A 13,932-nucleotide genomic window follows, 5' to 3' on the forward strand; every position below is an offset into this window, starting at 1 on the left:
ATAAAAATTCTCTACAGGTTTGGACGTTCTTAGTTGACGGGTTTAAGCGGGGAAGTGACGGGTCTTTCTTTTATGATCGTTCTGGCTGCTGTGTGGGAAATGAATCCTCTCCTCACCTCGGAGCTGGTGCAGGGAGCCCTGCGCCGCGTAGGGGCGCTCTGGAGTCGGCCTGCTCCCCCCCTCCCCCGCCCAAGTTGTGCGGATCTACTTAGGAGCCAGGAATGCCCATATGAATAACAAGCTACCAGGGGACGTGTTTTTATTGCTGCTCTGAGGACCTCAAACCCGCGCTCCAGGAACTACATGACTTTCTCCCCCGTTCAGACTTGAGCTCCCATCCACGGTTTCCTTGTTACCACGGCATCTTGGACACGTCCCCCTCTGTGCCTTAGTCTCCCACCTGTCAGAGAGGACGTAGGCCCAGCCCATGGGTGATGCCTATGGGTGACACCCCACGCCTCTACTCGTACACTTTGGTGAAATTGAGCGGCGGGCGCAGCCCGGCCAGAAGCAGCGCTCAGCGGCACACGGGGGGTTGGCTTCCTGCCCTGGAAACTGAGGCATGGTGGGGAGAGGAGCGTGCGCCCTCGAGACTCCCGCGAACAGTGAGAACAGTGAGCGCCACGTCTTGGGCCCACTGCCCAGGACTCCCGCCAGTGGCCTCTGCGCAGAGGCCCGGGCCCAGCGCTGCCAGGGACGGGGCGGAGCCGGCCCGGGACTCTCAGGGGTCGGTGCAGGCAGCGGGGGAAACCCCGCGCAATCCCGGCCCTCCAGCGTGGACCCGGGGTGCGGGACTCGCCTCCGGGCTCCCCAGCCCCGGCAGGACAGGCAGCTGGGCCAAGTTGCCGGGTGCAGACCTGCCCCCGGGCGCCCGCCCTCTGGCGCCGGCCCCGCCCCTCGGCCGCGCCCCCGCCCCCTGGCCACCTCCCCCTCCTCCGCCTCCTCACAGGCCCAGGACGTGCCCGGCAGGCGACCGAGCAGCGGGTACAGCGTCCGGCGCACTCACTTCCGCGTCCTGCCGCCCTTCGGCCCGCGCGCGCTCGCCCACCGCCGCTCTCGGACAATAGGCCGCCCGCTCCAGCCCGAGAACTTCCTGCCGCGGCCAAACCGGCCGGCGCGCCGAGGACTGCGCTCCCCCCAGCGCGGGCCAGGACTACAGCTGCGCTGCGGCGAGGGTAAGCACAGGGGACCGAGCCGCCGGGGACGAGCCTGCAACTCCGGCCGCCGCGCCTCGGCTCCAGCAGGGCGCTGCTGCCGCTTCTACACTCTCCGGCCCAGGCGACTTCACGCCGGCCCCGTCCTGCGGCGGCCGCCTTGTGGGCTTCTGCGTTTGGTTGGTTAAAGAGGATGTGATTTTTTTTTCCTGCTTTCATGATTTGAAAAAGAGAAAAGAACACACTGTAGGCTGGGACGGGGAAGCGCCACCATCTGCCCCCACGTGGACACTTCCGAGGGGAAAAGGAGTTGGAAGAGAACTTGATCCATTGGGCTTCAAGGCCTCGACTTGGGCTGGACTGGAAGGCCCGGGGTCATGACTCTCTCTCTGGGCAGGTGGAAGGTTTTACCTGTTCTGGGCTGGACTTGAGCCCCCGTTCTTGGCCAGCAGCATCCCCACCGTCCCCTCCAAACACACACACGTGCACACACACACGCACACACTACGGGCACCTGGCCTAGGCCTCCGCACCAGTCTGCAACATGGATAAGTACGATGACTTGGGCTTGGAGGCCAGTAAATTCATCGAGGACCTGAACATGTATGAGGCGTCCAAGGACGGACTCTTCCGAGTGGACAAGGGTGTAGGCAACAACCCGGAGTTTGAGGAAACACGCCGGGTGTTTGCCACCAAGATGGCCAAAATCCACCTTCAGCAGCAGCAACAGCTCCTCCAAGAGGAGACCCTGCCCAGGGCCAGCCGAGGTCCTGTCAATGGTGGGGGGCGCCCAGGCCCCCAATCCCACCGGGACGCTGGTGCGGGCAGCAAGCTGACCACGGACGGTGCCGCCAAGCCCCCTCTGGCTGCCTCGGCAGGAGCTCCTGGGACGGCCACCACCATTGCAGCTGGGCAGCCCTTATACCCACCCCCGGAGCAGAGGGCCAGGCCATATGTCCGCGGCACAAGGCCTGGTAGCCAGGACTGTGGTTCCAAGGAGGGCCCGACGAGCTCTGAGATGTCTGCTTTCCACGGGGTGAGTCCCTGTGAGGACCCCTCCTGCCTCACCCACGGAGACTATTACGACAACCTCTCCTTGGCAAGCCCAAAGTGGGGTGAAGAACCAGGAGTGCCTTCCAGCACCAGGCTGGGTGTAGGGAGTGGGTGGCCTGGCGCCCCAGGAAGTGATCCAGCACCGCCCAAACCCTCCAGGGATCCTCACCTGTACCAGCCACAGCTCTCCCCAGGCCCCAGCAGGTCATTTGAGAGCGTCCAGGATGGTGGTGTCGATGGCCTCAGCAGTGAGAAACCAGTAGGGCTTTGGACCACCGCCTCCTCCCAGTGGGTGAAGCCTGGCCTTCCCTCCCCAGGCCCAGAGAATGGAGCCCTGCTGGGACCGGCTCTGCCCAAGACCCCTTTCTCAGCACCGCTGGCCTTGAGCTGCCCGGGTCAGGGAGCTCTTCCCAGAACAAACTCAGGGGTGGGGAGTGAGGTTTCAGGCATGACGCCCAAACCAAGTGCGCACCCTCAGCCCTGGTTCCAGGAGGGTCCCAAATCTTACCTTTCTAGGTCTGGGCCGTCATCTTTGCCAGCCAGCATGGATGGTTTGCAGCTGGGTGCAGCGCCTGGCCTGGGTCCCAAGCCTGGCTGCACAGACCCTGGCGTTGGTCCCAAACTCAGCCCCACCAGCCGCGTCCATCCAGTGATGTCCACCCCACTGGAGTTACCCTGTAAAGAAGGTCCCCCTGGCTGGTCTTCTGAGGGCAGCCTGGGGCCTGTGCTCCCAGAGAGCCCCAACCCCCACAGAGTGAAGCTGCCCTGCCAGACCCTCAGCCCGGGCCTTGAGCCTGGGCCCTCGGCTGCCGAACTGAAATTAGAAGCCCTCACGCAGCGCCTGGAGCGGGAGATGGATGCTCACCCGAAGGCCGACTACTTTGGTGAGTGAGAGGCTGGTGGAGTGGCCCACAGTGGGCTGTGTTGCCCCCAGGGACGCTGCAGCTCTCTTTGGCCTGTCCTCTTTTTTTGGCTTCCTCTTTCAGGTGCTTCTTCTGATTCAGAAACTTGAAAGCCTCCCTGGGCAGAAAGCAGACCTTGCAGCCGGGGGTTACCCATGTGTAAAGGGTGAAGCAGGGCGGGATTGCTAATGAGGCTTTCAAAAAGGGAAACGCCGTGACTGCGGTTCTCAAGGGTTCCAGGCGTGCCTTCGAGCCTCACACCCCTGAGGACTCGTGCAAGGGCTGGAATGGGGCAGCTCTGTCCGTCCCGGTGCCCCTGAGCCCTACATCTGCAGCTGGCTAGGCCAGGCAGCTCTGGCTGAGAGAGGACCAGTGGTCAGGCAGGCGCCCTGTAGGGCCCTGTGTGTGTGTGTGTGTGTGTGTGTGTGTGTGTGTCTGTCTGTCTGTCTGTCTGTCTGCCGGACTGTGGGTAGTTCAGACAGTGTCACACTAACATCAAAGAGTTTGTGTAGAGCAGTGGTTCTGTCTCTGGACCAGCCGCATCCTGCCCCCTGGGAACTGGTTAGAATTGCAGCTTATAGGGCCTCACCCCAGACCCACTGCATCAGAAATTGGGGCATTTTCACAAGCCTGACATACAGGGAAATTTGAGACCTGTGGACTAGGTGCCTCCTGACTCAGCCCCCACCCCCCACCTGCCATTCCAGCCAGCCGCCAGGTTGCTGAAAATAGGATGGAAGATGCTCCTTTCTGGTTTTGCTCAAACTTGCAGATTTTGTTTTATTCTCCTTTTATTTTAAAACCACAAACTTTTGGAGACTGCTGGCTTCGGCGTTTTTTCTCCTCACAGGGTTGGAGGCAGCAGGAAGGCAGCTCTGTTCTGCTGTGGGTGATGCAGTGGCTGTCTCAGGGGAGACCCGGCTGGAGGCCAGCCTGTTTTTAGAAGAGTCTGAGGGTTGTTTTTGTTTTTGGGTTTTGGTGTTTTTTTTTCATTTTTGAACTCTGGCTTCTCGGGGTCACGATTTCTGCCTATGAGGCCTGAGAGCTCTGGGAAGCTGGGTCCCACTGGCGTGGCCACTCTGCCCAGTGGAGGGGGGCAGGGACAGGGGCGGCCCTGGAGGGAAGAGGCTGGCTTGCTGCTTTCAACCTGCCCTGTTCTCCATGAATGGACCACTTTGTCCCGGGGTTGCTGGAGGGTCTGAGGCTCTCGTAGTGGCACTGTGTCCTCGCTCCAGGTGAGAGTTCCCCGGTGACCGCTGTCACGCTGCACCGGGCAGTCAGAGGAACGGTGACGTTTGATGGTCTATGTTTCCAAGCACATGGCGTCATTTTACTGAGGATCCTCTCTTCTACGCGAATTCCCCTCATGGGGAATAGTGCTTTGCTGGGAATTCTGTGGGTTTTTTAATTTAAACTTTTGTTTAATTCTTTTTAATAAGAGAAAGTTTATGTAGAAAGTCACAGAGGTAGCAGTGAGCCATAGAAGAAATGGGCTCGGGAAACAAGTTACAGAGGCAAAGGAAGGGCCCTTGGAGCTCAGAGAGAAGGACAGAGGTAATGCACCTGGGGGGAGGAGGAGGGGCCCAGGAAAGGGGGGGCATGCTCCCGAGGGGGAGCGAGCCCTTTCCTTTAATTTATTTCAAGCTCCTTACACAGCAGAACCACAGTTTGGCTTTTTTAGGGAGACACGTTTACACTCAGATCAGAGCGGAGATATTAGCTAATGCTATTCATTCATTCAACGCGTTTATTGAGCGCCTCCCCCGGCCGGGCTCTGTTCCAGGCCCTGGGGTACAGAGCGAACAGGACCAACAGAAGCTCTGCCTCCCCAGGCAGACTCGGTGGAGACAGGCGATGAACAAAATAAACAAGCCAGTTTTCAGGGAGAGAAGGAAGTAGAGGAGGGGAAGGAGCTGCAGGGCGGAGGGTGGAGGGGAATGCCAGTTTTAAATCAGGTGTGCAGGGAAGGTCCCATCTAGAGGTGGCATTCGAGAGGAGGCTTGAAGGAGGTGAAACGGTGGGCATGGGTCTGCCGTGGGGCAAGGGCTTACTCAGCAGGTGGGACAGCAAGAGCAGCGGCCGGCGGGGCTGGGCTGTGCCAGCGGGGCTGGGCTGTGCCGGGCACTGAGCTAGATCCTCGACGCAGAACGTTGAGTTTACTCGTCACAACAGCCCTGGGACGAGGGTACTGTCTTTGAGCCCTGCTGCACAGTGGAGGAAACTGAAGCTGGGGGCGGGTCACGTTACTTATCCTCTGCCTCACAGGTGGTGCCGGGTGTGGCTGGGATTGCGCCCTGGGGTTCAGCCCGGCCAGGCTTCTCACCAGCATTGCCAAGCGGCACCCCCGCCCCCGGCAAGCTCAGATGTGAAAGCTGCATTCATCCGTTTAATTTTACGGCTTTAAAAAAAATCGTGGTGAGCTTTGCATAACAAAATTAACCATTTTAAGGTGAGCGACTCAGAGACATTCAGCACATCGCGCTGTGCAAACGCCACTCTGTCCACTTCCAGAACATCGCATCGCCCCAGAGGGAAGCCCCGCACCCAAGCTGTTGCTTCCCGTTTGCCCCCCTCCCAGCCCCCGGCAACCACCAGGCTGCGTCCTGTCTGTGGATGTACCTGCTCTGGGTATTTCATATAACGGGAATCGTGTTTATTTTTTGACTGCATTATTCACACGTAGAAAATTCAAAAGCTATAAAGTCACGCACTGCGAATAGTCTTCCTCCTACCCCCATTTCTAGTCAGGTGTCCTGAGTACGATGAATTTTTAGCTGCCTGTGACAGTGGTGGCATGTTGTCACCTGCTCTTTGCCTTTGCCCCAAACAGTGTGTCTTGGCAGTTGTTCCGTGTCGGCATGCGTTGAGCTGGCTCAGTGTCACCACCATATGGCTGTGCCCCGGGTCACGTAGGCAGCGCTTGAGGAGGACCTGTGAAAGGGGCCAGCTGCAGGGCCCAAGCGGAGCTGTGGGGTGGGCTCCCAGGGTGGGGCTGCGGGGCTGGGGGCTCTGTGCCCTTCACATGCTGCCTAGCGGCTTTTCCTGGAGCTCGTGCTGGGGAGCCCACCGTGGAGGAGAGGGCCTGCCCCGTGCCTGATGTGGCAGCGAGCCTCCATCCGCTCTGGTGTGACCGGCCGTGTGGCGGAGGAGAGTGCTTGTCCCTGTCCTCTGAGCTCCTGGCAGTCATTCTCGGCCCAGCTCCTGCCGTGGGGCCTTGAGCGAACCCTGCTCTCTTCCAGGCCTCCCTGCACCCGTGGTACAAGGAGGCCGGACCAGCTGCGGGGCTCACCACTCACAGGCCTTCCCTTCCCCAGATGTGGTATCACTGGCTAGAGTTTGCCGGCCCAACACACTGCACTTGTTAAATAATGATGAAGTTATACTTCCAAATAGAAGAATATCTACAGATACGGGGCTCTTGCCAGAGAGAGAGAGGCAGGGCAAGGTAACTGGCACCATCAGTCGATGGAATTCTAGCCAGAAGCGGAGCAGAGTAGGAGTTTGGGTTGGTCCCGTAGGCCCCTTCTGGGGGCAGATGAAGGTGTCCCTGTGGGCTGTGGGCGGGGCTCGTGAATCCTGGCCGCCGCCTTTGAGAACACTGAGGTCTGGAGACACCTTGGTCTCCAGTGATTGGCCCACCTGTCACCGGGGGCTCTTCTGGCACTTCCATGGCGTCTTTGTAGGTTTGGTACAGTATGGTCCTAGGGAGGATTTCTCTCCCTCTTCCCTTCTCCAGGGTTCCTCTTTGTGTCTTTCTCTCCATGAGGAAAGCGTTAAGCACAAGCTTTGCTGCTAGGAGAGTGTCGCTGGGCTTTCCGCCTTCCCAGGCCTCGCTCTTGGAGGACGCCGCCCGAGGACCACACTGGCTTCCGTTTACACACCACTGTTTACACCGCAGAGGAAGTGAGGAGCGCACTGTGCCTTTGTTTAACCCTTCCCGCCTTTTCCTCCACGGCGTTCACTTGTCCTTACGCTGGGCCTGTGCTCCCGTTCCAGGGGAAAGGACACAAACACCCACCTGTCACAGGCTGGGTTTCCTAGGGTGCTGAGTTTGAGACAGAGCTCAGTGAGTGGGGGGTTCTCTGGGGACCCCTTCCTGTGGAGGGCAGGGAGGGGAGAGCGCCAGCTGCCACACAGGCCTGCAACCCAGGCCGACCCCGGTTACCCCCAACGCCAGGCCCAGCGGTCAACCCAGTGCTGCTGAAGGAGGAGGCGGCAGAAGGTCATCAGCCCCCCGGCTCTGTCTGAGCGGCCAGTGTGGCCAAATGGGCGTTCCCCCGAGCTCCTTTGGGAGACATTGCGCCGTGACTTGGGTCTGGGCGCCCATTACCATGCAGGTCAATTTCCGATCCGGTGGCAACGTTTGCAAGTGGCACCCGTGGCCTCAGTTCTGCCTGGCCAGCCCTGCAGGGGGAACACCCGAGACAGGGGGCCCCCCAGCCCTTTGGAAGGTGCGTAAGCTGTGTGCGTTGTTTTTTTAGGGGGCCAGGTCATCTTCCCCTTAAAATCAGGAGGGACTGTGTTGTTTGACTTTTTATTGACAGATAACGCACACGTTGTAGATGCTCACAAAGGGGGCACACGCACATGGCCTGCAGCCAGCTCAAGACGCAGGACGTGACCAGCACCCAAGAAGCCCCCCTGCGCGCCCCCTAGAGTCACCACGAGCCTTGAAAGATAACCGTAGAAAGAAAGAAAAGTTATCAGAAAGATAACTTCTGACCGCAGCCTTGAGTTTTTAAGCAACTGTGTGATTTGAAATAACTCCTAAAACCTTAAGCAAATTTTAAAACGTTTTGTGGCAGGTTTGGGGAGGAAGGGACAGCGTGTGGGGTGTGGGTGGTCGGGGCGCAGCCCTGGCTGCGGAGAGCAAGGAGGCGGCGACGTCAGCGTGGCCAGCTCCATCGCGCCCGCTGCGCTGTCCAGCTCAGGCTGTCGTGTGGCTGCTCCTGCGTGGTCAGTGGCCCGGACTCCGACACCATTGGTCCTCTGTGTTCTCCGAAGGGGCGGACTGTCCATCATCCTTCCGCCCCACCCCTGCCTGCCAGCTCTGTCCACAGGGTTGCTCTTCGGAGGTGTCAGCGGGGAGAGGATGACCAAGTGCCCACACCTCACTCACAGCGATTCACCTGTTCCCTGATGACACGTCAGCAAGGTGCACGGTCGGGGCCCCGTACTCTCAGTGCTGCAGGGAAGGACGCTGGAGGGCCAGGCTCAGGCCATCGCACTTGGCAGTGACACCGTGGTTCTCTGCCTGTGCCCCTGAGGCCTGTGCTCGGGCTGTGCCCCAGCACACCATGCTCGCTGGTTCCCGCCCTCCCAGCCTCGTCTGGGGCCCGGAGCTTGTGGTGTTCCTGCCCGCCACAGGGCGCTTGCCCTTCCCCAGCCAGCGTTCAGCTGGCCGGCTCCTGCGATGCCCCTCGGGGCCGTGGGTGTCCAGCTGCAGCACTGGTGTGTCCTGACATCTGTTTCCCACGGTGGCTGCCTGGTCCCATCGGGCTTTCTGCCTCTGAGGCCACCCCCGCCACTTGGGACGGTGTTTCTGCCGCGTTCCTTTGGGACCAGGAAAGAACGTCTTGTCTCATCCATCTCATTCTCCTGCTCTTTCCATTAGTAATCTGGAGCATGAAACTGACCTTGACACATGGCCATCCCTGCCGAAGATTTTGTTTTTTAATGTTGTATTTCTTTATACACATTGATTTATGACTCCGCACAGGAGACAGAACCGTGGAAGCCAGGTGCGCACCTGAGGGCGAGCAAGCCAGGTGTCCTGGGCCTGACCCTTCCAGTGCCCCAGGGGTGGCGCTGGGCGGGCCGCTCTCTTTCTGCTGAGCTGGCAGCTTCGCACCTGAAGTCCAGCGGCTGTGGCTGGGGGTGCAATCAAGTGCTGGGATGTGAGCTGGCTGAGGGACGCAGAGCCAAGCAGCAGAGGTGTCAGCCATGGCGAGAGCCTGGGGAGGGGGGGCTGCACAGATCATCCAGCTTCCAGACCTCCACAGAATGAAAAGACTTTTTTCAGTTGCTGTGACCTTTCCGATTGTAAATGGTAATCACTTGTGCTTCAGATAGTCTGGAACATAAATGCACGTACAACAAGAGCCGTGAATCTCTGACATGCCTGCCACCTTTAGAACAACCAGCGTGAAGATTTTTGGCAGAAGGTTGCTGTGCAGCGCCGCAGCCGGAGCCTTTTGGGACGTGGGATGCATCGTGTGCTGTGGTTCTCGGTTCTGCGGCTAGACGTAGGAGCGTTTTCTGAACGGGCGGCCGGTTGCCCTGCGGAGTGTCTGATGGAAATGAGACTGGGAAGGACCAAAGATCTGAAGGAAACAGCCAGACGTGGGGCCACTCTGTCACAGAGGCCGTGGAGACTCTCATTCTGGTTAAACGTGGGGTCCTCAGCGCACCGGCTGTGGGGCTTGGCGAACTCGTTTTTGATGGCATGTCCCAGGTCCCCTCTGTGGGTGCCCTCAGTCCTGGTCCCTGGACACGTCGGGGCCCCACATGGTGGGGGCTTAGTGCACATCTGCTGATGGGATGGTGGGGCTGTGGAGGGGAAGGAGCAGAGATTTTTTAGCTGGGGAGACAGCTCTGAGAAACTTCGGCTAAAATTCATTGAGCGCTTGCTTTGTGCCGGGCCCCTTGCAAGTATCTCAGGGGCATCAACTGGCCTGACCCTCCCAATGACCCTATTTCATGACCCCCCCCTTTACAGAGGGGGAAGCGGAGGCACACAGAAATTAAGTAGCTCACCTAGTATGTTTAGTAAGGGGCTTTGCTGAGTGTGGCTGCTGAGTCCAAGACTCTGCCGCCAGGCTGTGCGGCCTTGCAGCTCCGGGCAACACAGTGGCTTTCTGACAAAGGGAACTTCAGGGGGACTCTGGCCACAAGGAGGTCAGGGCTGAAGTCTCCCCCTTTCTCCAGTGGAGCAACAAGGAAGGCAGGGCATGGAGAGGCGCCCAAGCTGGCTGGAAGGACTGGATCCCACTCTGGGAGCTGGGGCTGGGCACCCGGCTTCCTCTCTAGGCCAAAGGCCCTCCCTGCGGGGCAGTGATGGGACCGTGGAGGTCAGGGGTGCACACAGGGGCCATGCAGTGGCCTTGACTGCCCACCACCTCTCAGGCCCCTGACTTCTCATGTTCCTCTGAAGGGTGTGGGTTAGGGCAAGGGGTGCTTGTGTGACCCTCCCAAGTGCTGTGGGCAAGGAGGGGGTGCCAGCTCACACTGTTCTTGGGGTGGCCATGAGCCCTTGGCCTCAGGGTCATGGTCAGGCCCAGGCTATGTGTAGAGGTGCTTGAAACCAAACGCTGGCTGGAGCTGTGCTTGGAGTCCCTCTGGCAAACCACACAGAAACCGTACCTTCAAAGGACACGGGCCCCTGAGCTCTGCCAGGCACGTGGCCAGCAGGACCGTGTCGCCAGCGGTATTTATATCTGCTCCAGGTTTTGTTTTTCGGTTCCCCTCCCAGGGCCACCAGCTGGACACAGAATGTCCGGGTCACGCTGGGAGGCTGGAGACTTTCTGTGCGAGTGTTCTGAAGGCAATTCTTCAGGGTCCGAGGCCAGGCTATTTTTAAGTCTGGAGAGCCATGAGTTTGGCCTTGGCCCTGTTCCTTCCTCACCCTTCCTGTTCAGTGACTTGTCTGCATGTGTCCCGGGAAGAGCTGGGACTGCCTACTCCCTGTTGCTGGAAGTCTGCTGGGAACATATCAGGGGCTTTATCTTCCCACACACATGCATTTGTAGCATAGAGAAAGTTCTGGAAGCCTACCATGATGCTGTCTGGCATCTATAAGAAGGGGACTTAAGTTTAGCGTGCAGCCGATCCCAGGAAGTGCAGAGACCCGGGTAATTTGAGGCCCAAGTAGACAGGGCACCCCTCTAATAGGCTCTGAGTTGAGTGGATGTGCATCCCAGCAGGCTCTGGGCTGGATGGCACGTGACAGTCCAGTGGTGAGACAGTGGCGGGTTCGCCCTGGCTGCCCAAGCCCCTCTGACCACGGCAGCAGCCTCCCTGTGCTGCGGAGCCTCCTTCCAACTGGGCTGATGGTTCCCTTTCTGCTGGTGGGACCCTGCTGTGGCCCCGTTTGCTCATAGGATGGTCCCTGCTTGCCCAGGGGACAGGGCGGAGGTTTTGCGTCTATTGAAATGTCGCCTGTTCTGTTCCCCTCCCCCACCTCGGTTGGCATTTGCTTCCTGATGATGCAGTAGGTATTGAATTTAGAAGGAGACGGGTTTCGGGCAGCCCAGCTGACCGCAGCTGTCGCTGGGCCCCAGGGCGTTTGCTGACAGAGCTGTCTGCACCTTGACCGTGCTGGCAGCCAGGGGTTGCAGGCCGCGCCAGCCCGGGCACGTGACTTCCCTTTCCCGCCTCAGTTTCCTCACCTTACGGGAGTGGGTGTCCTGTGCTTGTTGTAATTCTGTTTGCTTTCCCATGCTGCGGGGTTCAGGGCCCTAGGCTGGGAGGAGGCTCCTGGCTTTGGGGGTGACCGTGTTTGGGGGCAGGACCTGCTTCAGACCCTGTGTGTGGGGTGTGTGCGTGTCGGTTGAACCTGGAAGAGTAGCGAGCAACAGAGCAGAGAAGCCTGGGAGGGGAGGGCGGGAAAACCCCGTGGGCAAATGGACATACCCTGGGCAGCAGGCATGTGGGTGGCGATGGCAGGCCCGTCCGCGAGATCACTGTGTCCCCACCCGGGTGACACAGAAGTGTCCCTCTCCCACCAATAATGCTTGGTCATCATTGGCCTGGCTCATGGAATCGAAACTGCATTCTTTGGGGTGGAAAATTTAAGCTATATGATAAAGTGGCCCCTAAGAAATAAGGAAGATGAGGACATAAAACCAAACACTGAATCAGTGATGAGATTCCAGATAGGATTCGAGACACCTGGTCCGTAGAAGGGACTCATGGAGAGTTTGTGGAGTGACCGGATCGTGTGTGTTCATGATGTCAGGCCGTTGGAATGAAGAACTGAAACGCCTTGGTCACGGTGCGGCCGTTTGCCTCGCCGTCGTGGCCTGAGCCACGGGAAAGCCACACATGTAATCTCTACGTAACCTGTGCTCAGCAGCAGCTGTGACGCCCGGTGGTGGTATCTGTCCGACCCCGGCAGCGTATTGAGCTGAAGGACGAGCTTACTGGGCGAGGACGTGGGTGATGTGGCTGGTGGTCGGTGGGCCGGACACGGGGCGGATGCAAACGTGGTGGGCGCTGAACCTCCCAGAGGCTGTAGGCGTGGAGATGCCCGGTTCCCCGCGCCAACCTGAGATGTGGCCACGTTTTCAGGAGAAGGGAATTTCAGTCAGACCCAAATCATCTCTTCCCTCAGCAGCCATTATGGAGCACCTGCTGTTTGCAAGGGGCTGAATTAGGATTAGTGGGGCTTCTCTGTGCACGGAGACTTACTGTCTGGCCCCCCTGTGGAATGTGCGTCCCAGGACCGTGAGGGGTCTGTCTGGGTCACTGGTGCGTCTCCGGGGCCCAGGGCAGCGCCTGGCACACAGTAGACACTCAGGAGGTCCTCGATGAACGAAAGAGTGGAGGCCATGCCAGTGGAGGAAAGGGGACATTCCCTGACTCCCTCCTGTGTGTCGGTGCTCCGAGTGGGGTGTCGCTGCTGTGAGTGTGTGCTAGGGAGGCCAGCATGCCGGGCCAGTTGTCCTCGGCCGTGTCTCTGAGCAGCAATTCCTCGGATGAGCTCTCTCACGTGGGGAGAAGGTGCCCTGGGTGGCTGAGGACTGGGGCTGTGGCCGGAGGAGGTGTGGGTTTGTCTGGGTCTGCAGGGCTTGGGGCCCAGCTCACCCAAGTCCTGGAGAGGGTTGTCGGGGGCAGAGAGACAGCAGGGAGACGCGCTGGCCCTCTTGCGTGTTCTTATCTGAGAAGACATTTGCATTACACAAAAATCAGAATTTGAGTTGCTGTTTGTGAGCATGAAAAGCCACATACGTGTGTGAGCTCTGGGTCTGCTGTGGCTGGTCTGCCCTGGACAGACTGCCCACCGTCTCGTGCCTCCGTTTCCCTGTTGGGAAAATGTGGGCGTGGGCATTGCCAGGACGCAGTTAGCACAGTTTCTGTGCAGTCCAGTGCGGGAGGCACTAGCCACAGGGGGACCGAGCACGTCCAGGCACGGGCAGTCCGAATCACGCGGCTCTGTATGTGTGAGAGACCTGGATGCTGATGGCTTAGCCTGGAAAAAATGTAAATAGCTCTTTTGTGTTTTCATGTTGACTTTATGTTTAAATGAGAATACTTTGGATATACTGGGCTAAGTAAATATATTATTAAAATTAGTTTCACCTGTGTTCACTTTTTAAGCACGGCTCCTGAAGATGTAAAATCCCAGATGGCTTGCATCGTTTTTCGGTTGGCCAGGGCTGAGCATATGCGGCTGTCAGAACAGGGCGCATGGGGAGTGCTTACTACCATACCAGCACTTATGGTGATTATTTGCTCAAAAATTGAAAGCCAAGCCCAACTGAGTCGTTCAGATCCACAAGTTCTTAAACAAGAAGATCCTAACTTATCCAGGGGAGACGGGTATCACCCCCCTCTGCTGTAGTCCCCGCCCCGAAGTGAGCCCCTGAGGCTCACGTGCACTCTGACGGAGGAAGAAGACACTCCGGGGCCCCCCAGCTGGTGTCTGCGTGGGGCATGACCTAGCAGGTGGCCATGTAGCTGAGCCAACTTTCCAGAACCTTAAAAACACACTCTGTTCAGCGACTATGGGCAGAGAATCCAAAGAGACCGCCCATCCCCTCGCTGAAGTTAGAGAAGTGAAAATTGCTGTTTCCTGTCCAGAGAGGTGGGAGGGGGCCCCTTGG

The 13,932-nt window shown here is 58.8% G+C and overlaps 1 protein-coding gene across 1 annotated transcript in view; it reads left to right on the forward strand.

Moving 5' to 3' along the window:
* The first annotated feature begins 947 nt into the window (after positions 1–947).
* LIMD1 (LIM domain containing 1) overlaps positions 948–13,932 on the forward strand; it is a 54,865-nt gene continuing 41,880 nt past the window's right edge. The window contains exon 1 of the mRNA XM_024565950.3: positions 948–3,091. Within this exon, the coding sequence (XP_024421718.1) occupies positions 1,699–3,091 (1,393 nt within the window). The 5' untranslated portion in view covers positions 948–1,698. The remainder of the gene's footprint in view (positions 3,092–13,932) is intronic.

The sequence above is a fragment of the Desmodus rotundus genome, chromosome 8 (assembly GCF_022682495.2).
Source record: "Desmodus rotundus isolate HL8 chromosome 8, HLdesRot8A.1, whole genome shotgun sequence".
NCBI lineage: Eukaryota > Metazoa > Chordata > Mammalia > Chiroptera > Phyllostomidae > Desmodus > Desmodus rotundus.